This window comes from Echeneis naucrates, chromosome 5 (genome assembly GCF_900963305.1).
Source record: "Echeneis naucrates chromosome 5, fEcheNa1.1, whole genome shotgun sequence".
Taxonomy (NCBI): Eukaryota; Metazoa; Chordata; class Actinopteri; order Carangiformes; family Echeneidae; genus Echeneis; species Echeneis naucrates.
Genome location: NC_042515.1, coordinates 10191452 through 10219431, shown reverse-complemented (window position 1 = coordinate 10219431; position 27980 = coordinate 10191452). Strand labels below are relative to the sequence as shown.

The 27980-nt window shown below is 39.9% G+C and overlaps 2 protein-coding genes across 5 annotated transcripts; one reads left to right on the top strand and one right to left on the bottom strand.

The window, feature by feature from the left end:
• Positions 1-75: 75 nt before the first annotated feature.
• Positions 76-4546, bottom strand: miip (migration and invasion inhibitory protein). 4 transcript variants are annotated; one of them, XM_029502056.1, is made up of 9 exons: positions 4251-4546; positions 2804-2976; positions 2140-2239; positions 1923-2034; positions 1737-1816; positions 1500-1626; positions 733-829; positions 445-564; positions 76-356 (listed from the first exon to the last, which is right to left on the bottom strand). In XM_029502056.1, the coding sequence occupies exons 1-9, from the start codon at positions 4456-4458 to the stop codon at positions 189-191; spliced, it is 1185 nt and encodes a 394-aa protein (XP_029357916.1). In that variant the 5' UTR covers positions 4459-4546; the 3' UTR covers positions 76-188. The 4 variants fall into 4 exon arrangements, with proteins under 4 accessions (XP_029357916.1, XP_029357917.1, XP_029357918.1 ...); XM_029502057.1 differs by having other exon boundaries at positions 2140-2233; XM_029502058.1 differs by having other exon boundaries at positions 2140-2215.
• An 8648-nt stretch (positions 4547-13194) lies between these two features.
• Positions 13195-27354, top strand: mmel1 (membrane metallo-endopeptidase-like 1). Its single transcript, XM_029502311.1, has 25 exons — positions 13195-13279; positions 16237-16286; positions 17620-17796; positions 18258-18302; positions 18586-18645; positions 18782-18943; positions 19037-19117; positions 19944-20039; positions 20495-20613; positions 20702-20767; positions 21210-21344; positions 21647-21736; positions 22507-22643; positions 22746-22839; positions 22931-23059; positions 23434-23532; positions 23620-23703; positions 23808-23911; positions 24256-24314; positions 24435-24554; positions 24715-24848; positions 24990-25055; positions 25190-25285; positions 26544-26620; positions 26963-27354. The coding sequence occupies exons 3-25, from the start codon at positions 17640-17642 to the stop codon at positions 27060-27062; spliced, it is 2310 nt and encodes a 769-aa protein (XP_029358171.1). The 5' UTR covers positions 13195-13279; positions 16237-16286; positions 17620-17639; the 3' UTR covers positions 27063-27354.
• Positions 27355-27980: the final 626 nt, after the last annotated feature.

Here is a 27980-nt window from a genome sequence, read left to right as displayed (position 1 = left end):
CTCTAGTCAGCATTAAATATGTTTCTGTCCCATATCACTCGTATTCACCTTATGTATGAACAAACACACAGTAAGTAATAATAAGTATTTAATCCAAAAATTAACAGTCTTATTCTCACATTCAAAATCAGTTTATGATCAGGCACAGATAGTTGAGGGCTGTAAATGACTTACAGGAACTACAATGGTCACTTAAAATTAGATTTTGATGGTTGGTTTGTCAGCAAACTGGTTAAGATGTACTTCCTGGTATTTTTCAGGGTAGAGAAGTGTTGGAAGTTGTCACTAGCCAAGCGTGAGACATTTGGGATGTGGTTAGAGGTCTGGTCACTGGAAACAGTGGGCAAAAAGAGATGCTGAAAAATAATAAGATGGAAACAATGCCCTTTTATGTACTATAATACTTGACCTTTAAGATAAAGTTATATGGCTGCAGTGTCTCACCTCTGCTTCCTTATTCTGCAACTCTGCTGAATTTTTCTTATTTAAACAGCTCCGCAGGTCGAGGTAGCTGGGTGGCAGCAGGGTGCTCTGACCTGTGTGCAACCAGCCTGAGAGACAGTGCTGGGTAAGAGTGAAGAGAGCCACAAAGTTGAAAAGGTTGTGAGCACTGATAAAATATACAGTGTTAGGTAGCCATTCAGGCATTTACACAATATGCAAACATTACAGAGGAAAACAGTTTGTTGAAAATCATGAATCAACGTGTAGTAGTTTATCTCTCTTACTCACCGATGCTAATCCCAAACTATCAGAAGGGTCAAAGCTGCATCGCCGGTGAGCTTTGTACTCGTAAGATGGCAAGAGGGTGGAGCGAGGGATGCTGACCCTTAAAAGACGATGTAGATTTTGAGAATTTTAAACTCTCCAAAAAGCGTACAGATGGCCTGAATCAAACTCCTCGTGACATTGCCCTTTTATTTTCACTTGACAGCAACATTTGTAGATTTTGAGTGATGAATGCAAAGCAATAGTTCACACAAAATATTCAGACAAGACAATCCTGCAGTGACTTTATGACAAGTCTGATTGTCAAAAGCCTCTACCTGCAGCCAGACCTGAAGATGGCAGTTCAAAGATATTTCACAATCAATATAATGTTTAAAAGGAATAAAGAGAGGAATGCAATAAACTACCCAAATCCACGAGGATTCAAAGCTGCAATTGCTGCCGATTTACAAAAGCTTTTAAAAACAACTTTTCCCTCTCATTTGGTATTGAATGTAGATTGATACATTTACAATTAAATCTTCAATAATTGTCTAGTGTGGCCAAATAGAAGAGCTCTACTTTTACCAAACAAGTAAACCCAGAAACAGGAAATTTCAGACTGCGAAACAAACCACATGGAATATAAGTATGGAACTATGGAAATATGGCCTTCTGTTGCGTTGATGCTTTAGATTGATAAATTGAAGACAAATTTAACATCAGGCTGTGAACTGGCGCCAATTTTTCTTGTTCATAGGTCATGGAATGGAGGTAACATAATTTATTACCTGATAAGAGCTGGTTCATCTGTAGTATGAGGGTGGAAGTATTTGTGCTTTTTGCACACAGGACAGCGTTCCTGAGAGTGAAGTGGGACAGGGAACAGTCTGCTGTTTATTCTGTAAGAAAATGTACCTGGAGGAAAGGAGATACAGAGGTGGAAAAGCAAAGACGAGACTTTATTCATTCGTCATGAAAAGAAAAGAGCCGAGTCATTTTCAAATAAGTGACGTGGCTCCTCTTACATTGATGAGTGTCTTTGTTCGTTTCTGGGTCTTCTTTGTCTGTTAACATTCCCAGCACTGAATCATTCACCTCAGAAAATCTATGTGTGCAGTAAATGAATGGCAAGTTAAAGAAACCATCAACAATTGCAAATGAACTTGACTCTCATCATTGTTGGCAAGTGCAATTAAATAGGAAGCACTTACTCTGCTTGTGGACTTTGGACACATTCGTCTTTATGGAGTGTTCTAAATCTGTGTAGATCATTGAAGAACTCATCAGAGCGCTCTATCAAGGAGTCCTCAGCATCCAGGACTCCTTAGAGGAAAAAAAAAAACAAAAACAAACATACATTACCTGTTAGAGCTCCATTATACAATCATACATTTGAAAGAGAAGTACAGAGAGACCAATAAGGGGTACCTGCAATCCAGTCATATCCAAGTAAGGGACGCACATGATGCCTGTCGCAGGCAGGAATCTCTTCATGTCTGTGAGACTGAAACATAACTTGACTCTGAACCTCCCAAATTGTGGAAGAAATGAGTAATTAGGATGCTATTCAGTAACTTTTTGGATACAATAACTTGAGAGCACTTAAGAACATTCAAAAGCCGAAACGCCTTTCGTCTGCTGTTATAAGATCTTTTGTTCTGTAACCACTTTGCTGTAAAATATACATTTTACAGATTTACAGGTAAACAGATTTTTAAGTTTGGTTGTGTTATTTCCTGTGTGTGTCGTCCCAAACTTTAAAGAGTTATTGTTCACTGTAATGGCCTCAAAAAGCAGCTGAAGCAACTTAACGTAAGCCTTTATAGAGACAAATGGTCGTACCAGTGGGCCATGAAGCCTAAAATATTAAATGCATCTTCTACAATTCTTAAATAATTACAACTATAAGGGAATGGGTGACTAATGAACTACCAATGAGGAAAAACAAAGATATAATGATATAAAGTTTAGATGTTTGGATACGTAATGCTAATCATCCATCCATCCATCTAGAAATTGAATGACAGAAATGTGTTTAGTATGGAGGTCTAGCAGGTTTCCAGCAAGTGGATCATTCTGTTCTTCTGCCTACCTGTTCTTTGCTGTGATTTATTGGACTTGTGTCTTGTGGCCTGTCCTGGACTTCAATATGTCTCTCCCTGTCATTGAAATTTTCTGACGTGTCTAAATGTTTAACGCTCCCTTCTCGAGGGTTGAAGGTCAAAGATGATGAGCATACTTTGTCCACTTGTTTCTTGCATGGATCTGATGAAGGAGGAGAAACAGATTTACCAATAAAAAGCAAGATTTCCTCTATTGGTCACCACAGGATCTGAACATGTAAAGTTAAAACTCATGAAATGACTGTGCCCTAAAAAAACCTGTATAACAAAAAGTTATTTCTAGCTTGGAGGGGATAAAAAACAACATGGTTTTGTGCTGAAAGATAGCTCAGCTTTGCATAAAGCTAGTAAGCCGAGCTTGAGTTAGCTAATACTGGACTGCCACCAAACCATTTACAGGGTGACTGACTTGTAGTCAGGTGGACAGAGTACACACCTTCACTACTTGAGTAAAAGTACAGATACTCCTTGTCAAATATTACTCCAATACAAGTAAAAGTAGCTTTGTCAAAATATTGCTTAAGTAAAAGTACAAATGTATTTGCTTAAAAACATTACTTAAGTAAAAGTATGAAAAATACCTCAGGAAAGGAAAGCAGCTTTACTGTCATTATACAATACACTGATGGGATTGTGCTACAGACATGTTTATAGCTAAAAAAAAAAAAAAATACCTTCACCGGTCTCTGGAGGAGCCCAGTCCAGTCTCTAGTCTCTAGTCTCTAGTCTCTGGAGGGGTTTGGTCCAGTCCAGAGGTCTCCAGCTCCGGTCCTGGAGGGACACTGTCCTGCATGTTTTAGACGTTTCCTGCTCCAACACACCTGATTCAGATGATCAGCTCATCATCAAGCTCTGCTGAAGTCTGAGCAGGAGTCACTCATTTGAATCAGGAAACATCCAGGACCGGATTTGGAGACCTCTGGTTTCTGGTCTAGTCACTCATCTGTACAAAACGTGTTTTATATGGACACAATAAACAGTCTCAAACTCTGGAGGTCTGTGGGGGTCTGGTCTCTGCTGGTTGTGCTGTGTTACCTTGTGTTGCTGTCTGTGCTATTCACCTTGATTAATAGACTGTCCAGTGTGCTGCATGTCTAGTTAGAGGGGAAAATAGAAATGTAGGGGAGTAGAAAGTGCAATATTTGTCCTTTAAATGTAGTGAAGTGGAAGCAAACGTAAACCCCCAAAAATAATACTCAAGTAAAGTACAGTACTCCAGTAAGTTTACTTCGTTCCTGTCCACCCCTGCTTGTAGTAAACACACCGGAGGAAGTGGTTGTGGCCCAAACTATGTGCTGAGGGCGTGTGTGTGTGTGTGTGTGTGTGTGTGTGTGTGTGTTTGCTCAGGCAGAAAGACCCTTACTGGCTGAAGTACACAGATTTCAGAAAGGTTTCCGAATACAGGAAGTTCATTACCTGAAAATTTCACTGGAAGTCTGCGGAGTGCGGCCCGAGCGGACGCCCGCTGCCCCCCGCTCCCCACCACCGCCTCCTCCGCCTCGTCCTTCCTCTCCCTCTTGTGGCTCTGACTGCAGCCGCTCAGTTTCTCTCTCTGCCACTTCAGCTGCCTCAGCAAGTCCTTGTTCTGCTCCCGTAAGGCGTCCAGCCGGTCTGCTGAAGCCATTTTAAAGGTCCAACGCAGTTAAAACAGCGCTCGGCCTGCAGGAAGTGAACACTCTCTCTTCACTGGGAATCAAACCGGACTCCATAACAACGCGTTGACAACAGCGATCTGATTGGCTGAGAGCGGTCTGCTCCTCGCGCGGCCGAACCGTCGGCGGTTCTCTTAAAGTGACAGACACATCTGAGGCCTTGAGCGCCAGGACAGACACTCAACGACAGGCGGCGCTGTTTACTCATTCAGCCGGATAATGAAGCAGGATGAAAGCACGGGTGGCCTGAAGAGTTGAGTTGATCAGAGATGCTCACATGCCAAGCACACACTGCTCTCAGCAAGGCAATTAACGGCCCATTAATTATTCATTAATGGGTAATCAACTAATTACTGTTTTCATCTTTACAACATTGTGACACATTGTATCAGGTGTCCATTTCCTTCATCTAAAAATATATAATATTACGTTTTTAATAATAATTGAATAAACTGTTAAATTAAAGGGCATGTTAAAAAACATATTCGCGCTATGCTTTTCCTGCTGACCAGTTACTTGTATAATGCTGTAACTCAATGTCTAATTCAGTTACTTTTTTCGAGAGGAGTAACAAGTAAATATATCTAATTACTTTTTTAATTTTAATGCAACGCGCCCAACACCACCTGCACTGTACTTTCTCCATCAGGTCAACTTTTATGGTACAGTCTGTCAATCACAGGTATGCATACCCTGTTTTATCATCTATTTCCTCTATTTGGGACCATCATAAAATAATAAATAAATAATAAAAACTGTTTGGTATTGTTAAACATTTCTAAATTCGCCATTGAGACCATAGAGTTATTGCAAAAATGTTTACTTAGGTAATAAATCAAGTCTGACGTAAGACCATTTTCTCATCAGCATACAATTTGACTTCTTTTTGCACAGAAGTGGAGATCACACTAAACATAGACATGTTCAGATGATTTGGTTCACTTTTCTTTTCTTGTCCTTAAATCCCCCATATAGAACACTAAGAGTAGTAATGTTGAGTAGTACACTAAGAACTACTCCAAAATTATCAAATACAATATTACCAGCTAAAACACAAAGAAATAAAATAAAGAACATCACAGTCTGCTGAAGACATAACAAGCCTTCAAAGCCAAGTTGAGCCTCAACAGCTTCAAGAAGAACAAGGACAAAACCTCCCCAGAAAAACCGTAGAAGGAAGCGCAAACAAAGAGGATAAGAAAAAAAGTGGAAGGACAATGTCATAACGCACCACAAAGCCTGGAATAACATGAAGAGTTTACATCAACAAGCTTCACATTATCACTTCAGAGCTCATTTTTTCATTGTGAGAGATGCAACTGAGCCAAAATCTCAATTATTTGCTTTGAGATTTACAGTATGTAGCAACATACTTAAAATTCTTGTGTCTCTCTTGTGAGCATCAGATGACAGGTTGCTTTAGATGGAATTCAAACTCTAAGCTCATGAAAAGACAGATGAATTCACTTCCCAATATACATAAACTTTGGCTGACAGCAGATCAAAAACATTTTTAATGAACTGATCATTGATCATTGCAAATTTTATTATTTTGCACTCCAGCTCCAGCTCCATCATGAAGTCCACAGAGATAAGTTTCCGGTGGTGCTCGACCACATGAGAAGTGTTTCTCATGTTTTTTTTACCCGGGAAAGAACATATATTTGAACTGACACCTATTGTTCCAGTGTGTGCTGGAGGGTCTGCACTACACCTAATTCATGTAACTGCATTCGGTGATACTGATCATGGTTGTATTGCTTTATTACGAAAGAACATAACGTTAACCAGGACTGATAACAAAAGACACTTCAAACTGAGCTCAATGAACCAATTTAGCTGGATAGGAATAAACTGGAACATTTTAGCATATTTAGCACCTTATACAACCACAAACCACCTGGATCTAGCCAATGCAGGATTTGCCTGCATATACAGCATGGAGCATCCCTCTTACAGACAACAACAGTGAAATTTGTAATGCAGTTGTTATTTTTTTTTTTTTTTACAATATCTCAATTTTAACTCTTGAAAGGCTCAGGTGCCTCATGCATATTGCAAAACTCTGTATTCTGTACTTGTTAATGCTGCCAGTTTGATATATTAGATGAAATTCTCGCATCATTAGATCAAAAATATTCACAAGATCAAAATAATTTCTTGCTGATTTCCACACATTGACTGATTCATGTACCGTGTTGATTTCCTTCGTAATGTGTTGACAAGATATAGACCAAAGGCTTGTCCAGGGTTTACCCAACCCTTGTAAATGTCACCCAGAATTGGCTCTGGCTCCTTGGCGACCCTGTAAGAACAAATGTTTTAGATAATAGAAGGATGGATGTGCTTGTAAAAGTGTTGACAATTGTGTTTATTCATCCTCCACCGGGTGGCTTGATGGCATTAGTTTATTAATACTAAACCTTTCCATACATGGTGGCACTAATGGCAGTGTTGCAGGTGGCCCACGGTCACAGCCATAATCATATGCTTGATGCCCCGTGGAGTGAACGGTGAGAAACTTCTGTTCACTATTCTAGTCACGGATCGTTTGCACCTAGAGTTGTCCAGGCCAGTCCAGTATGATTAGCTGACCACAGTAGTGTGGAGCTGCACCCCATTATCATTAAACAGTGTCAGTCATGAAGTCATATTGTCCTCCCTGACTCTCTAATTATACCCCCACTGCTGGGCTCCAAGCAATTACTGCCCGCCGACAGAGCGCTTTATTGTTCATTAGGCTCAGATAACAAGCACATCAACAACAAAATCAAAAGAAAAGGTGAAAATACTCTATTTCTGCTTAAAAACAAAAATGACCTGATAAAAAAAATATTCTGATGTCTTTACTTTGAAACACGGTAAAAATGATTATCGAACGACTCACATAACTGTGAAACTTCAGGCAATTCAAGATGAATAAATACATGTCCTGCCCTCTTGTGCTGTCTCGTTTTGAATTTAAGTTACTCTGTAAAGAGTCTTCTGAGTTTGATTCTATGTGAGTCCTTCTGCTTTTTAATCATAGTTTTTTTCTGTCCAATATTCATCATACCTTGTGATTAACACAATTCATATTCACGTTCATTCTTTCACTTTGATCAGTTTTTTGTCTTCTAAGTGATCTTAAAAAAGTGATTAGAGATTATCTATAAATAATTTTTATTTTAATTTAAATTTTTGCTATACTGTTATAGTACTCAGGATACATTGTCCATTATAAACTGAAGATAAATTGCATCTTTGGACATTACTATAATATTAACTTGTTATAATAATTTTTGTTTGGAAGTTTTCACGTAAAATTACATTACCTGGTTAATAATCCTTAAAATGACATAATTATACTGGCACCCTTCTTGCTGACTCTTTTTCATTTCAAACTGCTGGATACAACTTGATACACTGAAAAGTTCATTTTCAGCACCGGTGGTTTCAAAAGGTCACGTTACACTTTTACAAGCTGCATATGTCACTGATGAGCCAGGATCCCGTTCTTACGTCTTAAACTCATATTTAAACTGAGCACTTAAGATACCTTCCCCCTCTTCAGCAGATGGATGTGCAAACAGTCGTATTATGTCAAACATTGCACATAGATCATTCTGCACAGCAAACATGAGTGAAGTATTAATATGCAGAACACATTCCGGAGTGGGGTTGGAGGTGGAGAGGATTTATATAACAAACGTATAAACAAAAAGATGTGCACATTTGTTTCCCCCAAATATAAAGTCAAAATACTGATGTGATGTGATTCTTGTTACATGATTTTTGGTGATTAAACTACATTATATAACCACTCACACTGGGGTGTCAGGACATTTTTACAACTTGGAAATCTTTCGAAAAGTGAGAATCAATTCAAAGTTGTTACTGAAAAGTGCATTTAAAATGGACTATTTGGTTTCCTAAGAATCTGGTAGATCCATCAAATTACACACTTTTTGGCATTTCTATCCGCATGCTAGAAGTAAAAACATGCCGTTGTGCTGCTGCCATTCAACATGTTATGTGGAAATAAAGTTGCTAACCTAGTTTATATGCTTCCTTGGAGTTGAGCAATTGTCTAGAGAAACCAAAGTTTGTGGTTTTACAAGCTACACTATGTGAGTCTTTAAAAACAAAACTTAGTATTACCACATCTCACTGCTTGGGCCTCCTGCTTTTTTTTTTCCTTTTTTCCCCAAATCTGACCTGAGTTATCACAGCATAACACTGAGAATATGAGAACGGAATGGAAAATAACCCAGACCGAAGGTACACAACCACACTTTGTGATCTGTGTGGTTTGTGTGAGCTGGTTTTTTCTGTCTAAAAACATGGGCCATTTGTCCTTTTCATCAGCAGCAACATCTCCCTAAAAGCTGCTAATATTTTCCTGGAAGCAGGCCACTTCAAAGACAGGCTAGTAAGGTGAGATTGTGACAAAGCACAGCGACACAAGGGTGAGGAGCTGAGGCTGGATATAGGAGGGAGCTCGACCAACAGGAATGGTGATGGAAGGGGCTTTTGCCAATAAACTGAGGGAAAAGGTCGATTGTCCCCACCGCTGCTGTGATGGTGGTGGATGCTATTAAGATAAGGATGATTAGACCTGCCAAAGTGCTGTCCTGGCTGCTCCAACCTGATGGACAGAGGGTGGGGAGTAACAGATCTCACCCAGAAGAGTTGGCTGTCACTTCACCATTCAGTCAGCAAACAGAATAATTTGGCCATTTTGAGGAGATGCTTACAGCAATTCAATCACAAGGCAATATGATAATCACAAAACCAAGCTCTAAAATAAAATGTTTAACATAGGTTGGGAAAACAAATATCCAGGTCCTTTATCCAAAAGTTGCATCTTAACTCAATCTGAAAATACCCAGCTGTAGGCTTTGGCTTTTAAAATGTTACTGAAATAACCCTTTGGCCAGACATGTTTATATCATTTGATTATATTTGTTGATGCATTAATATACATTGATGATTTTAGTACACTGCTGGGAACATTAAGGTAAAACAGTGCATGACATTTTATCAGCTCATCATGTCTTTTTTGTAAATGTACTCGTCATGTACCTGCAGTCATTTTTATTAGTGATGCTATATGGAAGATGTGATAGACACTGTTGGTTCATACACTCTTTGGAGTCTTCCTTCAAGAAAGTTTTTTGCTCATAATTATGCCTTTTCCCCAAACCTGGAATATAGGACTTTCTATGTCATATTTTCCCCATAAATCTTTCTGACAAAATAATTCGAGAAACAAACAATTTGTTCATTTTAGTGTCTCTGGGAGTCTGGAGATAGCATTCACAAATGAATATCAGGGTAGGAAAAGACATGAATAAGAGAATGTCCCATCAATCATATGCTTTTTACAATGTTCCAGCAGCACTAAGTTAATTGAGATGAGTGGAGCCACACACACTCACACATAACAAACCTGCCCGGGAAGAGAGAGAGACACAATACACATTCCTCTAATGCAGGCCCCACATAAGAAGATTACTTTCTTTTTAAATGGCCTTTTTTCTTTCTTTCTTTCTTTTTTTTTTTTTTTTTTTTTTTTTTACTTCTTTTGAAAGAATTTATCCCCAAGACACAAGGTAATTATGCTTGGCCACACTTGGGTTTTGCATTTCTCCCAGAGTTAGACTGAGAAGTGAAGACACCAAGTGAAAAGTGACCCTACCAATCATCCACCAGCCAGCCATGTTTTAATGTATCGCACCTGGAAGCAGTGATTGAATGGATGCTGATTTATACATCTTATGAGGCAGAGACCACGAGCTGCGCTTCAGGTTGGGTTCCTCTGAATTAGTCAGCAGTAGGACCTCATTTTGGGGCTTTTATGCCACTGCTATGCTTAATGGCCTGCGTGTGTGCCTTCTTACAGGCCTCTTAAACATATGCAGTAAATCAACAGAGGAGGAACATACCACTTAATCATGGCCTTTGTCTCTGGCTGAAGGAGAGAGGGAATCCATGTGAACACCAGCACAGTGGCAATGAGTACATAAGAACGACTTAACAGCATCATGTTAGACTGATGGACTCCCTCAGGAGCCACCTGTCTGGCAAGAATCAATAGCACTATTTCCTCCAGTGTCTACTGCTATCAGCAAACCCTCCTTACATAACTGAGATTAACGTATTTGGAAGGAGGAACAAATGGAAGATAGTGTCAACTCATCACACAGTCACGATAAAAAAAAAAAAAAGCTTGTCACTCAAATGAGCTTTTAACCATTGCAATTAAAAACTCACACATTCTGGGGTAGCTAAGCTTATGGTGACTGGTAGCCTAATCCGACAATATTTAACATGGGACATAATTGACGGGAAGAGGAGAATGTAAAGCTGCGATTACTGCTATTGTTAAACTGCGAGTGCTAAAATCATCCTTTCAGGCAACCCCCCCCCCCCCGCAAAAAACAATAGAAGTGTCTACAAATGAGACAAAAAGAACATGCTGTTTTCTTATCTTGGCTTTCAGTTCTACCAAAAAAAAAATATATTACCAATTTAGGCCACATTACACAACCTGGATCTATCATTTTTAGATTTGAGACAGTTCGCCAAAATACATAAATGGTCCCTCTGCAAAAGCAACAGAAGAATCAACAATTTCTCCTCTTACTCTGAGAATTTCCAGCACACATTACATTTTCTGCCACAGGCTTTTAGCAAAGTTTAGCAGCCTTCTCCATCAAAATATGTACAGTAGCATTCGTCAACAGTGGCCTAATTAAAAAGCTTTCAAGCCCGTTTTTCAGATCCACTAATCACCAAGACATTTCAGTACTTGTTTATGGGCTGTGTGAGAACAAACATGCACTGCTTCACAGCAAACAAGACTCAGATAATCAAATTTGAGGTTGTCCACTTAGCCATAATCAGACTTGGTCCTGCGGAAGCCAAGGATATAGTCTGCACTCAACTCAATGTGCAACATCTAGACTGGAAAGTGCAGTATAACAGAAAACAGCTTGTCCCAAGTTTGTTAAGAATCATTATAAAATGGAGCACATAACTCCTGAGTTGACAAACACAGCTGGTAAAAAGTAAAATGTCATGACAGAAGTCCTACCAGCACATCATTGTACTGAACACAGAAAAAGGGGTAAAAAGAAAATGTGACCCGCCCGTTAAAAGCAGCAGTGATCACCATAATTGAAACAAAGGAAGAACGATAGTGATGCATTACAGAACAAATGCTGTACTTTAAATGCAGACTAAGACAAAGTGGCCTTTCTATTCAGAAGCAGAAGAAATTGATTATTGCTTTAATTCTGCGGCTCTTTGAAGTAGAAATATCAGTAGATGTTTTTGCAGTGACCTAATAATTCAGTGGCACAGATAGATGAGTTAACACTTTTATGCCTGATCACACGTCATATCTTGGCCTTTTCTGTTCTCTGAATAAAAAGAACATCTCTGTCTTTCTCAGCAAGAGGTTTGATTTATTGAAATTTACAGTGGGACTCTTTCTAGCTGCGGGGTTACCAAAGCCCCACACAGATTTACAAATTAATTATGTTTTTGTTTTGTGTCTTCTAGAAATTACAAACATAAGAAACATTGAAAAAGAACCGATATCTTTTTGTTTTAGTTTTTAACCCCAACTGCATGAATATTCACACATATTGTGAACCGTACAGAGGTGTAAACAACTTCTGAATTTGTGTAACAATGTATATGAAATTAAAGTTCTAAATTCTGAAATAAATGAATTTCAGTCATCCTGAGATACTTACAATAAATATGAGAGGAACCCTCCTTCCTGCTAAATATATCTATGAATAAATGATGAACTTGGTTGCAAACCTCACCTCCCCACTGTGTGCACCCCATCAGTCATGTCATGAAATGACTGAAATCTTCTTTTGTGAATTTCTCTGTGAGCTTCCGCTTCAGTACATTTAAATGATGAAGCATGTTAATATTAAAATGAATCCTAAGTTCTTTAATGCCTCGTAAATGTATTTTATTGCTCTGGATTTACCTAAAGCCAATCTCCACTGAAGTTAATCTCATCCCGCCTCAGTACCTGAGCATCTGGGCATCAACAAGCATTAGCCAAACACACTGCGGCCACTTTCTCTTTATGATCAGCTAATTACTGTGGTTAATCAGGCTAGTAATGAGCCTGAGCACCGTGCCATTTCAGTCTGACACCAGGGCCAGAGTTCAGTCCCCACCAGCCAGATGAGCCAGCTGTGTGGACCCTGGAGGATACGGGGATGCCACAGAAACACTGGTGGGTGGGGATAGTTTGGGTGATAAAGCCTCTGTGCTACTGGGATTAGAAAATCAACTGCGAGATGTCTTATTCTATTTTCTGTCTGCAGTGCACTTCAGGATCATGTTTGTTTTTATCTCTGTGTGAGCTTTCGAGATCTTTCCACACTTTCCTCTCAGGAGCTGCAGAAACTCCTGTGAGTAAAAAAAAACTACCCATTACCACCCTGACCCCTCGGACACACAGGGACTCTCAAAAGCACCTTCATAATTCACAAATCCAGAACAATTTTCTTTTTAGTCATGTAATCAAAAACAATACAGTACTATCACCTCCCATTTGCCTCCCGCTCTCTCTCCCTCCCTTTCTTTTCTCTCTCACTCTCTCTGCCGCCTCACTTGTTCCCCCGAGCAGCCGGCTGAACTGGATAACGTCGCCTTCAACCCGCAGCACAGACTCATTTCTCTACACACCAGCTCTGAGTGGAAGCTCAGCAGGGGTGTTTGAGATATTAGCGTACTGTGGGGGAGCGGCTCAGGGACTTCTGCCTTCCACACACAAAGGTAAGCCTCTCGTTCTTCTTCAATAAATTTCTGTTTGTCAAGTCCCAAAGTGAAGCAGGTTTCACAGGTGTGACAATGGTGGCAAATTGTCAGCCGTCTCAGGACAGATTTGAAACAGTTAATGCCCTCCTTCCAAGATTTGAATCTGCTTTTCTACGGTGGAAGATGCCATTGTTAAACAAGTGATCAGTGGTCAGCCTTGAATAGCACTGAAATGGAGAAAGTGTGCAGATTGTTGTCACAGCTTCACCTGAGACTTAATCCTTGTTTTGTTTGGAACACTAAGTTTAGACAAGAACAGTACCAGTCACTGGACACAGTTGATTATAGTCTTAATGTGCTTGAAACACAAGGACCTCAAAGCATTTAGAGCAGATTAGTCTCACCTTCAATGAAAGGATTACATTTTTTTACCCATTAAACCTATTAGATTGCACCACTGTGCTTTGTGCATCGTGCTGTGTTTATGTGCTGGCTTTGTTCTTTTTTGCCTACATATTCTCCCCCAATCTGAACTGAATCACTGTGGTTTTTCATATTTCCTGGCGACCTGTGCATGTGCCTGTGTATTTGATAGCATTATGTCCTGTGTTCTCACAATGATCTGCACATGGCGGCTCCCCACATTTGGACAAAAACAGGTTTCCACACACTGCCCCTTTCTACTGGAGCAGTGTACCGAAGGCCTTGTGATTTTTATTTTTTTTTATATTAATTATTCAAACATTTACGCTTAACATTTATGGAGTTAATTTTTTATTTAAGTTTCACTTCTGAGAAGTCATAACAATGTAACACTAGACTGTTTATGTTGCTTATAGTCAGATTTTTATCTTTTGAATAATGCCAAATTAAAATGTCAGCTGTTACAGATATTATTATGCTCCACTGTTAAAAACTTCCTAAAAGTAAGTTACAAAAAAAAAAAAAAGATAATGATGCAAGAACTCAGTTACAGTCAGGTGGTCTCTGAGCAGTGAGGCCACAAACAGTGTTTATGGAGGCTTAGTCTTGTACTAAACTGACCTACGGGCATTTGATTTGCTCAAACTGAAGCCAGGCAGAAGTTGCTTCATAACAGTGCACGCAGTGCTGTGATCACCTGCTACGTTGTCATTTTCCTGGTCTTCATACTGACATGATAAACATGAGATGAACCCAAACAAATCATTCATAATTTCCTGCTATTTCTCAGTTGTTCAAACAGTCACATTACTGTATGTTTTTCCATGGCATCATCTGTCCTCTGGTTGTTGTTCTCTCTCCATCCTTCTACCGAGCCCCCCCCCAAATCTCCTTCACGCTCGCTCTCACTGCCTCAGCTTCTCGCTCAGCCCCCCTTCCCATTTCTACCTCTCTCAACCTAACCAGTTCAGTCAGATGGCCGCCCTCCCTGAGCCCGGTTCTACCCGAGGTTTCTGCCTCCTAACGGAAGTTTTTCCTTGTCACTGTCACCAAGTGCTCCTATATCCAAGTGCTTCTTGGAAGGATGTGTTGGGTCTCTTTAAAAACTCCATAAATATTTTGGTCTAGATCTGCTCTGTGTGTACAGTGGCTCGATCTAACTTTGTTATGATTTGCCGCCGTATAAATAAATTTGATTTGATGTGATTGGAAATCACTTCAAATGATTTCATTTGGTTCAAAGATTCACCGTTATCAACTGTCACATTGTGCACGTTGTGCACATATTTCCACTAATCAAATGGACCTCAGGACAAACATTGATATGCTATCATGCAATCCTATTTGCTCACGAGTGGTTTCTGCTCAGTATTATTTGCAGTCAAGTGAAGGGGATGACAGATTGTCAGCAGTCCAGCATAGAAAAATAAGCAATCCACTCACACATGATCTGAAGCAGATGATTTTAAGTCAGTTAGCTCGTACATTTACTAACAAGTGATGGCCTGAGTGTATCAGCTGAGCTGAGAAATTGCATTTTCCATTGATTCAGTCGAATAGTAAATTAAGTTTGAAAATTGACTGTAAAAGATCCAAAGCTGGAGATTGTTGTTTTGAGCAGAAGGGGACATTTTCCTCCTTTTTTTCGGTTAATAAAAATGCAGATAAACTCTTGGAGTGGACTGTTACACTGCGCTCACAGCAGTCTGCAGTACTTAGTTTTTTTGGGGTTGTTTATTCTGGGTTTTGTGTCTTAGGCTCACAGAGGTTGTCCTCACCCTCTCATTGGGGGATCTCTCTGGAACAATCTGCACACTTTACGCAGGGGAAAGATGGATTTTCATGTACTAGTAGCGGTGTTTACTACTAATACTAATCCATTTCAAACTAATTTTAATAATCACATAATTTGCTTGCTGTTAATTTGTTTATGATTTGAGCACAATATGCACAATGTGATTTTCATTTCCAGGCAACACAGAACTCAAGTTTAAGATATATATTTAAAAAAAAATATGCTAGAATTAAACATTCAAACCTAAGATGGTCCTCACTGTTATATAGTTATTCTTGTCCTACATAATTATTCTCCCAGGTCACATTCAGTACAACAAAATGCTATGTTCCTTTGGGAAGTTAAAATTTTAAATATACGTGACATTTCATTTCACAACAACAGCTACTTTTGCAGCAGTATACTCGCGCTTAACCAGATTCTGATCATTTTTTTCCTCAAAAGCTCAGAAAGTTTGAATTTAGAACTGAATTTAAAATGCCAAATATCATTGATAGACAGATTGTTTTTGTAGTTTGTACCATTTACTAAAAAGCCAGTGAATCCAAACCTATTCCTGTTATCATTAAAAGTCCATTGTGAACCCATGCCAGTAAGTATTAACATTTTCACCTTTTGTCCAAGTCTACTGTCACGCTGCAATGAGCTGCAAATGAGCGATTAACCAAATATCCATGAACTTTATGGTTGCTTATAAATGCAGTTCATCATACGTGTTACTGGAGATATTTGCTAAATAATTTCTGTCTGTGAATAGGCAGAGGGGGATGGACATAAAGCCATAGCCATCTGAGGACATCCAAAGATGTAAGTAATTTCTTTCTACTGGGAAACAAATGTTTCAGTAAACTGCACATTATGGTAGAGTTTTCCATAAAGCCAGCTCTGTCTTTAATGCTATAAAGATAGATTTTGCCTCAGAGAGTGTTTCTGTGCAGTCTAATACTGAGGATGACAGTGAACCGCTAACAAGCCCCTGCCTGCCTTTCATCACTGTAGAGCCAGATATGTGCCCATGAGTATTCATCAGGGAGAGCTAATGGGGCACAGCAGTGTGAACCTCTGATTTACAGCCCGATCTCTGTCAGGCCTAATGATAGGCCAATGGGTCTGGTTATGGAGAAGCAGGTGCTGCAGAGTGAATGGATGCGAAGCAATGCAGCTGAAAGCCACGGGTGATTGCCGTTTCGTCCCCTGCACAAAAGCTCATTTGCAATATTGTGTTCACATGTACATAATTATTGTACAGGGTTGGTTTGCATGTGTGTGTGCGGGGGGGGGGGGGGGGGGGGGGGGGGGGCAACTGTGTCAAGCAATATTGATCAGTGAAAATAAGTTAAATGTTAATTTACCGGCTGCCAAATCGTTTCTATCATAACTGCCACATTTACTCCACATAAGACTATATTCAGAACTGATGGAGCCCACAGAAGGTGAGACACAGGGAGGTACAGTGGAGCAGTGGGTTCGATTCCGAGGCCTGTGGCCTTTCTGGGTGGATTTTGTACGTTCTCCCCGTGCTTGCCTGGGTTCACTCCGGGTACTCCGGCTAGCTCCAAAAGTCCAGAGACAGTTAGGTCAATTGGTGGTGTATCTTGCCCTCACCCAGGGTCAGCTATGATTGACGTTTTGGTTTGAGTGGTGTAACAAACCAATATACATTATTATATAAACATATTTTACTGTGAAAATCTAAAACTAGATAACCCACTTCCTTTTGACTTGAATTTGTTGCATCGTGAACACATAATAAATTGTCCCACCACCTATTTAGATTTTACTGAGACTATTGTGACTTTTTTTAAATGATGAGAAACCAATTTAACAGATTTCATCAGCTTTAACTGTAAATTTTACTAATGACAATCTAGGGTGAAAAATGTACTTGGATAAAATCTAACAAATAAAAGAAATAAAGAGGGACAAACTGTTGTTGTGCAATGAGACCAACACTTTCACAACTCCTGTCAGTGAAGTTGTTGTAGGTGTTCAGCAGTTGAAGCTCACTCACTGCAGGTCAGCTGGCACAGTTTACCGATGGATCACTGCACAGCCCACACACATACACGCACACACAAACACACACACTGTTAGCTATCTGCCTGGACCATCCCACACTCTAACGGTGTCTTTCCCACAGAGCCGGCAGTCAAGAAGAATATGGGCAAATCCGAAAGCCAAATGGATATCATGGGAAAATCAAGTAAACCTGGAAAGCGTCGCTGGACTGTTGCAGAAATCGGTCTGTCTGTGCTGCTGCTGGTGGTCAGCTGCGCCTTGGCCTGGCTGGTAGTCCTCTACACATCGGCTGTGAAAGGTAATGGCTCTGTCAGGCTCACTGTGGAGAGATCCAGATCTTACATTAGTCATGAAGTGTCTCCCTACTCTGGTGTTTTTAATGATTACAACCTGGCCTTGACACAATGATCTGGACCCAAAAGGCAATCAGAAATGACCATGATATGTTTTATCCAATTCTGATGTATGTGGATCATTAGATAGTTAAAAAATTAATGTTTACTTTCCAAATCGCCTTATAACACCACTTGTTTTGTAACCACATCTGTACACTGCGCGCACACACACGCACGCACACACACACAGGCCTAAACCTTCAACAGCAGCAACCTCCTGATTCATAAAAAAAAAAAGGGTACAGATAAAGGTGCAACTTCACTGCTGCTGAAAGTTTTTTCTGTATTTTTTTCCTGCTTTAAATGTTTCCTGTTTAATGTAGCATCATCCCGACAGCACTCGTGTTTCTTCTGTCCCATTCAGAACAATCTACGCAGACAAGTGCGACGGAGAGCTCAACAGGAGAAGGTGAGCGGTCTGTACAGTGACTGCAGGACGCACTATTGGAAAAGTGGGCTGGGCGTGTGTCACAGTCGAGCCTACACCTCTGACAGTCAGTGTAATACTGTAATTCCCTTTGCTGCCTGATCAGCAGTGCCACACAAAAGTGAAAGAGTCACTGCTGACATAGACATTGCCTGCCACACACAGACTATAGGTCGAGCCTTTGTAGAATTAGCTCTTGACTTTTCGTACTCCTTGTTGTCGTAGTCACATTATCTCTCATGAGTGTTGACATGGATTTTTCCAGGCCAGCTCTTTCACTCCAAACCCAACAACGTGTGCACAACCGCCGACTGTGTCACTGCAGGTGAGAGGAGTTGTTTTTTCTTTGCTTTCCTGCTGTTTTATAGAGTAAACTAAGTCAACTTCACATCCTTGCAAAAAGAAAACAGAAACCCTCTTCACCATTGTGCACCTTTGTTCTCCCTCCGATACTTTTAAAGCTGCTCGGCTCTTGCAGAACATGGATACGTCTGTGAAGCCATGTGATAATTTCTACCAGTACGCCTGCGGGGGTTGGCTGGAGCGCCATGTCATCCCAGAGACCAGCTCCCGACACAGCGTCTTTGACATTCTGAGGGACAAGCTGGAGATTGTCCTCAAAGGTCAGCTGGCACATGCCTACAATCTGTTGTGGTGGTCGGTGGGCTGAAGCAGAGCTGCTCGAGGGTTTCATTCAGCTTGTCTTGTTGTTGCAGGTGTTCTGGAGATGGAAAATGAACAGGACAGGGATGCCATCAGAAAGGCCAAAATCCTTTACAGTTCCTGCATGAATGAGAGTAAGAACCTTTTTGTTCAGACTGAAAATGAACATTTTTCTACCAGAAGGAGGCAAGAAAACAGAAAGCAAGTCAGCGAAAAAAGCTTGTGTTTCCAGAGCTGGTGACCATAAAGAAGGGCTCACTTACTAAACTTGACCCTTTGAAACGTTATAATTGAGTGCAATTTAATCCATGTTATTGGTCATACCTGCAGAAGGAGGGAAATCTAATGATAAATAGAAAGCAGTACAAATTATATTGTTGAGAAATTATTAAGCCTTTAAATAAGATTAATTCAGAGCATGTCAGAGATCTGATAGTGCTGACTGAGGCACCGTTTTCAAAAAGCATCAAACTCCCTGCTGCTGCTCACTCCGCTGTTGCACCAAGTCAAGTTTCACATCATGTCTCCTGACAACCAGCAATGAAAAACAAAAACATTTTATAGTGCAAGACAATGGTAGCTGAGATTTTTTAAAAAGCAAATCAAAAGTTTTTAAAGCTTCATGAGGCCTTTTTAAAAGAAAGGAAGAAAATGGCACATGCGAAAATGCCCTGTGTAGTAGTATTGGATCCAGCTAAATAGCAGCATGCGACATCACTCAGTTGTTGATTCAGCCATGAAAATGAAGGACTACTTCACTACAAGGAAAGTGGATCTGAAATGTGCAGTGGCTTAAAGTCTATAGTTATTTGATGAAATAAATGTGATGTGACAAATTATGTTATAATGTGATTTGTGAAACTCCCTCATCGTTTGTGTCAACTGTTGTTTCAAAGTTCAAAAGTGAACCGTCAGTCTGACTGCGGCGTTGCGTGTACTACATGGCGTTTCACCCTGCAGGCCTCATAGAACATCGGGACTCCCAGCCCCTTCTGAAGCTCATAGAGAATATTGGAGACTGGCCTGTGGCGACAGATGACTGGAACAGCACCACAGGTAGAAACGAGACCACACTGATTAATGTCGACTGTCTCTTCTGTGAAAACCTGCAAATGCGTGCAGGTAACACAAATAAACACTCAAGTTTCGACTCAAATACATGTGCACACACGGAGCCTGTGTTGCTATATTGGTTCTCCATGAATTGCTGACTACGAGCTTTGTTGGTGGGATCAAGAGGCCGACCGAGCCTCTTCAGCTGAGCAGTCAGGTGTAGAGCCTGGCAGCGTGATGAGTGGGAAGTGGAGCAAGTCCTCAATCAGGACTGTGAAAGATGATTTAAATAGTCTGCACTGCTCTTCCCCAAGCTCCTGCCTCATGCCGCCATAAATAAAACTGATAAACAGAATTATCCACACATATTTACATACACAGATTCAAACACTGTGCCAAGTTAAATGAGTAGCAGAGGTGCAGCCTGTTTCGTTGCTGATTCTCTCCTGTTGTTGCAGAGGAAACCTGGAGCCTCGAGGACACACTGGCCACACTTACTGCTCGTTTCCACAAGAAGGTCCTGTTGGACATGTATGTGTGGACAGATGACCGGGACTCTCTGCGCCATATCATTTACGTAAGCTTGGTGTGATTCTTAGTAAAAAATAACAGGAAACATCCATTGTGCAGTAACTGAATTTGTGTCCCTCTTGTGTCTTGTTTAGATTGACCAGCCAGGACTTGGGATGCCTTCAAGAGACTATTACTTTAATGATGGAAACTATAAAAAGGTGAAGCCTTAAAGAACTTAGAACTTTAACTTTATCTCCTCATGCAGATAGGTTTGGTTTTGTTCAAAATTCTAGCTTCTGTTTCCACCTCAGTAAAAATGGAGGCGAGTGGACTTTACTTACTGGCATGCAATATTGACAGGCCTTTTCAGAAAGGCCATCCTACTTCACTGGATCCTCCTGCTACAGTCTTGATTAGAAAAGTCTGTGATGAAAACCTTCCAAAGAACCTTTGTTGAATTTTTGGGCATACACACAAATCAATACGGCTTAGTATTCTGGGTTGGTGGCAGTAAAACCAAAAACATAACTCATCTGCATGGCTAAACATGACATTACCTGAACAAACGCATGATCTGGCTGCACTGTTGAAAAATGATTTCCTGACACAACCTTTACTTTGTTGTGCAAACAAAATTCATCTTATTTGGTTGTTCCCTAGGTTCGCGAGGCCTATCTACATTTCATGGTTTCTATTGCGAAGATAACTCGGGAGGACAGGAACTTGACTCAGGATGATGACCATGTGTGGGAGGAAATGATGCAGGTGCTGGAGCTAGAGACAGACATTGCCAATGTAAGTACCTGCCATGACAGGGAATAGAATCGCAAGACAATCTTTGAGGAAAACTAACAACGGCTAGATGAAAAATGAGTATGTCCTTCCAATAAATTCCAATAAATAAAAAAAAACAGAATCCATTTAATGTAAACTGAGGAGACCAGCCAAGCCTTTACTCTGTTTCCTTTTATTGCTGGGTCTTTTTTTTTTTTTTGTTTGTTTGTTTGTTTGTTTTTGTGTTGGGGGTGCGGGGTGTCAACTGCATGATAAATTAGATTTTGATAATGAGGGTTGTTTTCTTTCCTGTTGTTGAACAGGCCACATCACCATCAGAGGAGCGCCAAGATGTAACGGTTCTCTACAACAAGATGACACTCGGAGAACTACAAAACACATTCAGCTTTAATGTAAGTGCAATTTACTTCTGTCTTTGTGTGCTTTGAAAGCTTTGGTCAAACGTTGCAAGATCCAATTAAATTAAAAGTTTCAACTCAGGATTTGGCTCAAAAATCAATTATTTACTCAAAAGAGATGTTGATATATATATATATATATATATATATATATATATATATATATATATATATATATATATATATATATATGTATGTATTAAATGATGGTAAGAACTTTAATGCAAATTGTGTAAAAGAGTTGACATTGACATTGATGCCATTCACGCCTGCATACACAAGTTATTATGTACATTATGTTTATGCTAATAATTTTTAGCTGACACCATGGATTGGCCAGTTGGTCATTAGTGTGGCATTAATGAACACGAACAAGTGAGTAAGTAAGTTTGTATTAAGCAAATGAAACCATATTAGAAAGTTTAGTTTAGAGGGGGACTGCAGTGTAGGCAGAGGTCAAGCTAAGCTAATAAGATGATCTATTCTACTGCTTTCTATGCTAGCTTTAAACCTCCGGCAGCTCTTTGGACATTTGGACAAGCTGTCCAAATATAACAGGCCGACTTCCATGGAAATGCATTACATAAATAAACCGTCAGACATGCTAATGGTCCTCCAATTTTGTATGACACATTTTACACATTACTGTTTACTGCTGATTGCTGTTGGTAGTTGCTTGCACATGGTAATGAAACATAAAGCTCAATATGTGAGCACTCCAGCCATATTTTACAAAACACAACTTTTTGTCTTTTGTTTTTCAGGGTTTTAACTGGACACGATTTATTCAAGGTGTGTTGTCGAGTGTGTCTATTGAGGTCCAGCTAGAGGAGGAGGTGGTGGTGTACAGCTCTCCCTACCTTGAGAAGATGAACGATGTTCTCTCCAAACACAGTGCCAGGTCAGTCCAAAGACACTGTGCAAACACGAGCCCATGAAGATTAAGGTACTACAGAGCAGCTTCAATCTCGCACAACTGAACAGAAATAATCTGTGTTTGCAGAACTATGCAGAACTACCTCACCTGGCAGCTCATCGTTGACAGAGTTAACAGCTTGAGCCATCGCTTCAAAGATGCCAGAGCCCGATACAGGAAGGTGTGAAGTGCTTGACGAACAGCAACACAGGTTGGTCTATGTAAAGTCAAAGCAAAACAATATTTTACAGTGTGTCCGTGTGAATGGACAGACTCTCTATGGGACCACAGTAGAGGATGCTTGGTGGCGAGAATGCGTCCGCTACGTCCAAAACAGCATGGAGAACGCAGTTGGAGCTCTGTATGTGCGTGAGACCTTTGCTGGAGAAAGTAAGCGAATGGTGAGTCTTTTTTCACAGCTGTACAAAAGTAAAACGAATCCTCCTCAGAGCACGTAAATCAATAACTACAACAGCAGAAGCTTACGTCAAACTCACTTTTGCAGGCCACAGTACGTATTATGAGCAGAATGTCATTGTGTGACACACATTTTGTGCAACAAATGGATTTTGAGAGGCCAAGTGTCAATTTGCAAGCTGCAATTAGCATATTGGGCCTCAGATTGAAGAAAATCAATATCTCCTCCATACTGATTCTAACACTTTCACATTGTATTTTCTCATGAAATATAAGCAGCTTTGTAGGCCCATAATTATTGAAATAAACTTTTGTATTGGATTTTTGCAGTGGGTGTATTTGTGCCACATGTTCACAGGTCAGTGATCTCATCAGTAAGATTCAGAAAGCCTACGTGGAGACGCTGGAGGAGCTAAGTTGGATGGACGCTCCCTCTAAAGAGAAAGCAAGAGAGAAGGTACAACTCAGTCAAGCTGAGGAGACAGTGGAGTAGCTTGTCTAAAATGTAGGAATTATAACAAAGATTGTTTTGCATCTCTTGAAGGCCATGGCAATCAAGGAGCACATAGGTTATCCTGATCACATTCTCCAGGAAAACAACCAGAAACTTGACCAGGAATATTCTCATGTAAGTAAGAATGCTGAGCCTGTTTGGCCACGTTGTGAATAACCTAAAGATGCATTTACTGCTGATCTCCGATCAATCTAGCTCATCAATCAATCTCTTTTCAGCTAAACTTCAGCGAAGAACACTACTTTGAGAATATTCTGGAAAACCTCAGGTCTGAAGCACAAAAGAGTCTGAAGAAGCTCAGAGAACCAGTTGACCCAGACCTGTAAGTGCTTGATACTGACAGTATCTAATGGGGCAAACTGTCCTCGTTAATAGAAATGGTTTTGTACTGACAGTCACCATGTTTCCTTGGTGCTCAGTCAGACAAAGAAGGGTGAGCCTTGCCAGAATGCAACAGGGTTTTTTTTTTTGTTGTTGTTTCTTCACAAAATGTACTTGGCACATCAAATATCCAGGTGCAAATTGCTCCTGCGTCCTTCTCCAGTAACAATGAAGATGAGGGCTTAAATGTATTGTTCCATGCCAACAGAATATGCTCCATGTATGAATTGAACAGCTGCCTCTTTCAGCAGCAATATTTTAATCCATTTCTCAATCACTCCTCAGGTGGATCATTGGTGCTGCTGTGGTGAATGCATTCTACTCACCCAACAGAAACCAGATAGGTGAGAGTTTTAGTGGAATTAGTGAAGCTACTGGGGACCTGTGTGACAAATTAGAGATAATATAACACTGTCTATTGCAATCCTGTTCGGTGTTGCTTTTTAACTCTATTGTCTGTACAGTGTTTCCGGCAGGAATCCTGCAGCCGCCTTTCTTCAGTAAACATCAGCATCAGGCTCTTAACTTTGGTGGAATAGGAATGGTTATTGGGCATGAGATCACACATGGATTTGATGACAACGGTAACTCAACAACAGTGATTCATTTTGTGTTTTAAACCCAAATACATTTTGTTGTTTGTTGTCATTTTTAATCAAATGAATACAAATTTGTCAGCTGCCTGAAAATATGTGTCACGCTTCATCAATGTTACTCTCTTTAATGCATTATGTTCTTTTATAGGTCGTAATTTTGACAAGGATGGTAATATGCTAAACTGGTGGAGTAATTACTCTGCAGAGCATTTTAAAGAGCAGTCGCAGTGCATGGTGCAACAATATGGCAACTTCAACTGGAAGCTAGCCGGTGGTCAAAACGTAAGTGCTCGCTGGCATATGTGAAATAAGAGGTTTTGTCTCTGTTGTAATCCCTGACTATGTAACCTGTATATTAAGTGGCTGCCAGAATGAATGTTTTCATGCCGGTGTGTGCTCATGGTTTCGTTTGTGTGATTGAAGGTCAGTGGAATCAGCACTTTGGGGGAGAACATTGCAGACAACGGAGGAGTTCGTCAAGCTTATAAGGTTAGCAGCAGGAGTGCAAAACCATATTACTATTTAGGCAACGATGACAAACCCAAGAATGCTATAATGTATTTCTGCACACTTAAAATCAGTTCTAGTGTATGGCCATGTTTCTATGTGTGTGCGTTTTACAGGCTTATCTGAAGTGGGTGGAGATGGAGGGCGAAGAGCATTTCCTACCTGGTCTCGACATGGATCACAAACAACTTTTTTTTCTTAACTTTGCCCAAGTAAGTGAGAATAAGAAGAGAGCATTTTATGTCAGCAGACAGGACTGGGCAGATATTATTTCCCCATCTGGAGATGAGAGCCAAGCTCAAGGGGGTGTAACGATGAAGCAACCCAAAAACAAATCAGTGTCCAGCCATACACATCAGGGACAAGAAGACCTGCCAAAACCAACAACCTTTTGGTGTAATGGAATCTAAAGAAAACTAGAACTTGAATTATTTCTTCTCTGTCTTGCTAGAGTTGCCAAAATGTGGTCACAATCTTCCTTAGTTACAGCATTGAGTAATGGCCAAAAACGGTTTTGCAAAAAGTTATCACTTCAAAGTTAGTTGAATAGAAAATGTCATTGCTTTATCATTTTGCCTAAGACATTAGACTATATTTTAATTTGGAGTAATTAGTAGGGGTGGGAATCTTTTACTATCTCACGATTCGATTCCAATTTTTGGTGCTACGATTCAATTCAAACCGATTTGATTCAATTAGACATTAAAAACGGAATTCATTATAAACACGGAATAACACGGAACTGGCCGACAGCGACCCCCCCCAGGACCTAGACCGGAGCAGACCAGACTAGACCGGTGATGGCACCCCTCCAGAGACCAGACCCCTGCAGAGAGCAGAGACTAGACCAGATCAGCCCAGACTAGACGAGACACCAGGCACCCTCTCCAGAGACTAAGAGACGAAGACGGGCAGTTTGAATCTCTCTTTCCTCCATCATTGTATTTTCCTCCTTGTTTTGGTGCTTACTGCGGATGCGCATGTTCCAGAACCGGCTCGGTGGTTATTACAGGACGTCCCACTTACAAAATGGAGACATTTTTTTTTTTTTTTTTTAAATCGATTTTGGGAAATTTTAAATCGTATTGAATCGCACTAAATGAGAATCACGATTCTTATATGGGGTTAGGGTTGATTGATTGACTGATTTGATTTTATTGGCACCCCTCTAATAATTAGTATAAGTAGTTTTGTAGTAGTTGGGACCATCAAATTCCGATCAGCTCATAATTGGGTCCAAGTGTATGTTTGGTGCAAAGGCAAAAATAAAAAAAAGAATCTGAGAGTCCTCCAATAACTCTGGTTTGGGGGCTGCCGCCACAGTTACACAACAAACTTGCACATATTAAAACTTAAAATCATTATTATCATTATGTTCTAAAATTAATTTTATATAAAAAGTTTTTTTATTTCAGGTGGTGTAGTAAACTTAATTTATGTAATGTGAAATTTCACTTTTTGTTTTTCCAGGTGTGGTGTGGTGCCTATCGGCCTGAATATGCCAGCCAGTCCATCAAAACTGACTCACATAGTCCCTTGGAATATAGGTAAAGTTTTTTTGTATTACCTGGCACTAACATTTAGGATGCACAAGATTAATTCCTGACTGAACACATTTAAAAAAAAACAGCTCAAATAAAAATAAAAGTACCATTTTCCAGCACAGCAGGAAACATCTTTCAGGGGAGAAACTCACTGTACACCACCTGAGCAGCACCCAACAGCAGACAGTACAACATCACTACCTCTTTTCCTTGTTCAAGTTAAGGTTAAAGAACGATGTGCCAAAGCACACAGCATTGGAATCAGTGCAGTGACACATGCTGATCAAAATATAAGGAACTGGAGGTTGAATGCACACTAACAAGTTGTTTTTCCTTAATCCTTAGGGTGCTTGGATCTCTCCAGAATTTTGAAGCATTCTCAGAAGCTTTCCAGTGTCAAAAAGGCAGCACAATGAACCCTGAGCTGAAGTGTCGCGTTTGGTAGAAAGTTTTACTCATGACATTTATTGCCTGACATGGACAACACAAATCAAAAATATCAAGTTGTACTTTTGAACTCACAGATGTTCTGCTTAAAACTTATTCCAGTTTCCTTTGAAGAGATGAGGATATGTTGTAGACATTTATAAAATGGATTATGTCATGGACTACCACCTAGTTTTAAAACTTGAAGTATACTGAATACTACATACACACATATATATATATACATATATATATTAAAAAAAAAAAAAAAAAAAACTTCAAGGGTATTGTTTAAAGTTTCAAGTCTCTCTCTGGATGAGTTGCTGGCTCCCACAACAGATGAGTGGCTACATGAATGAAAAGGCTATGCAGGAAACATAAAACCTTGTGAAAACGTTAAAAGCTAATGGCCAACCTTAAATTATTAACTGCCCTGTGTAAAATTAATATCTATAAAATATCTTGTTTAGATCTTTGTGATTTATCCATTACTATTTGACACCAAGTTGCCTTGGCGTCTTCCCTCTGTGTTGTTTAGGATATTGTGCGATTTAATAGTGAACCAATGGAACTAGATGAAGGGTGAGTAGGAAACAAATGAAAGCTTGAGGCTTTGCTGAAATATAGATATATTAGAATTAGTCACACTCAGCGTTTGATTATTCACTGTTACATGAAACTAATTGAAATAAAGACTGTAAGACTGTTACATCTTCGCAGCTTTAACCTTAAATTGATGTTCTGAGAGCAGTGCAGCTTTCAGTATTTTTACACTTACACAATGGAGACAAGTATATGAAATCACTGTTATTTAGTACTTTTTGCAGATTTATATTACTTTATCATACCCTGCAACTGATTGATACTCGATCTTCACTGCAAAAATGTTGATGAAAGTCATGAGTCATTTTCATATCTACACGAGTGACCTGCTACA

Excerpts from the sequence above, each read along its gene's own strand:
- miip (XM_029502056.1), bottom strand. The coding sequence starts at position 4,458 with ATGGCTTCAGCAGACCGGCTGGACGCCTTACGGGAGCAGAACAAGGAC. Across the intron at positions 2,035-2,139 it reads TGGATATGACTGGATTGCAG|GAGTCCTGGATGCTGAGGAC; the intron begins GTACCCCTTATT and ends TTTTCCTCTAAG. Across the intron at positions 1,627-1,736 it reads GAACAAAGACACTCATCAAT|GTACATTTTCTTACAGAATA; the intron begins GTAAGAGGAGCC and ends CCTTTCCTCCAG.
- mmel1 (XM_029502311.1), top strand. The coding sequence starts at position 17,640 with ATGGGCAAATCCGAAAGCCAAATGGATATCATGGGAAAATCAAGTAAA. Across the intron at positions 18,646-18,781 it reads CGCCGACTGTGTCACTGCAG|CTGCTCGGCTCTTGCAGAAC; the intron begins GTGAGAGGAGTT and ends ATACTTTTAAAG. Across the intron at positions 22,840-22,930 it reads CCAGAGCCCGATACAGGAAG|ACTCTCTATGGGACCACAGT; the intron begins GTGTGAAGTGCT and ends GTGAATGGACAG.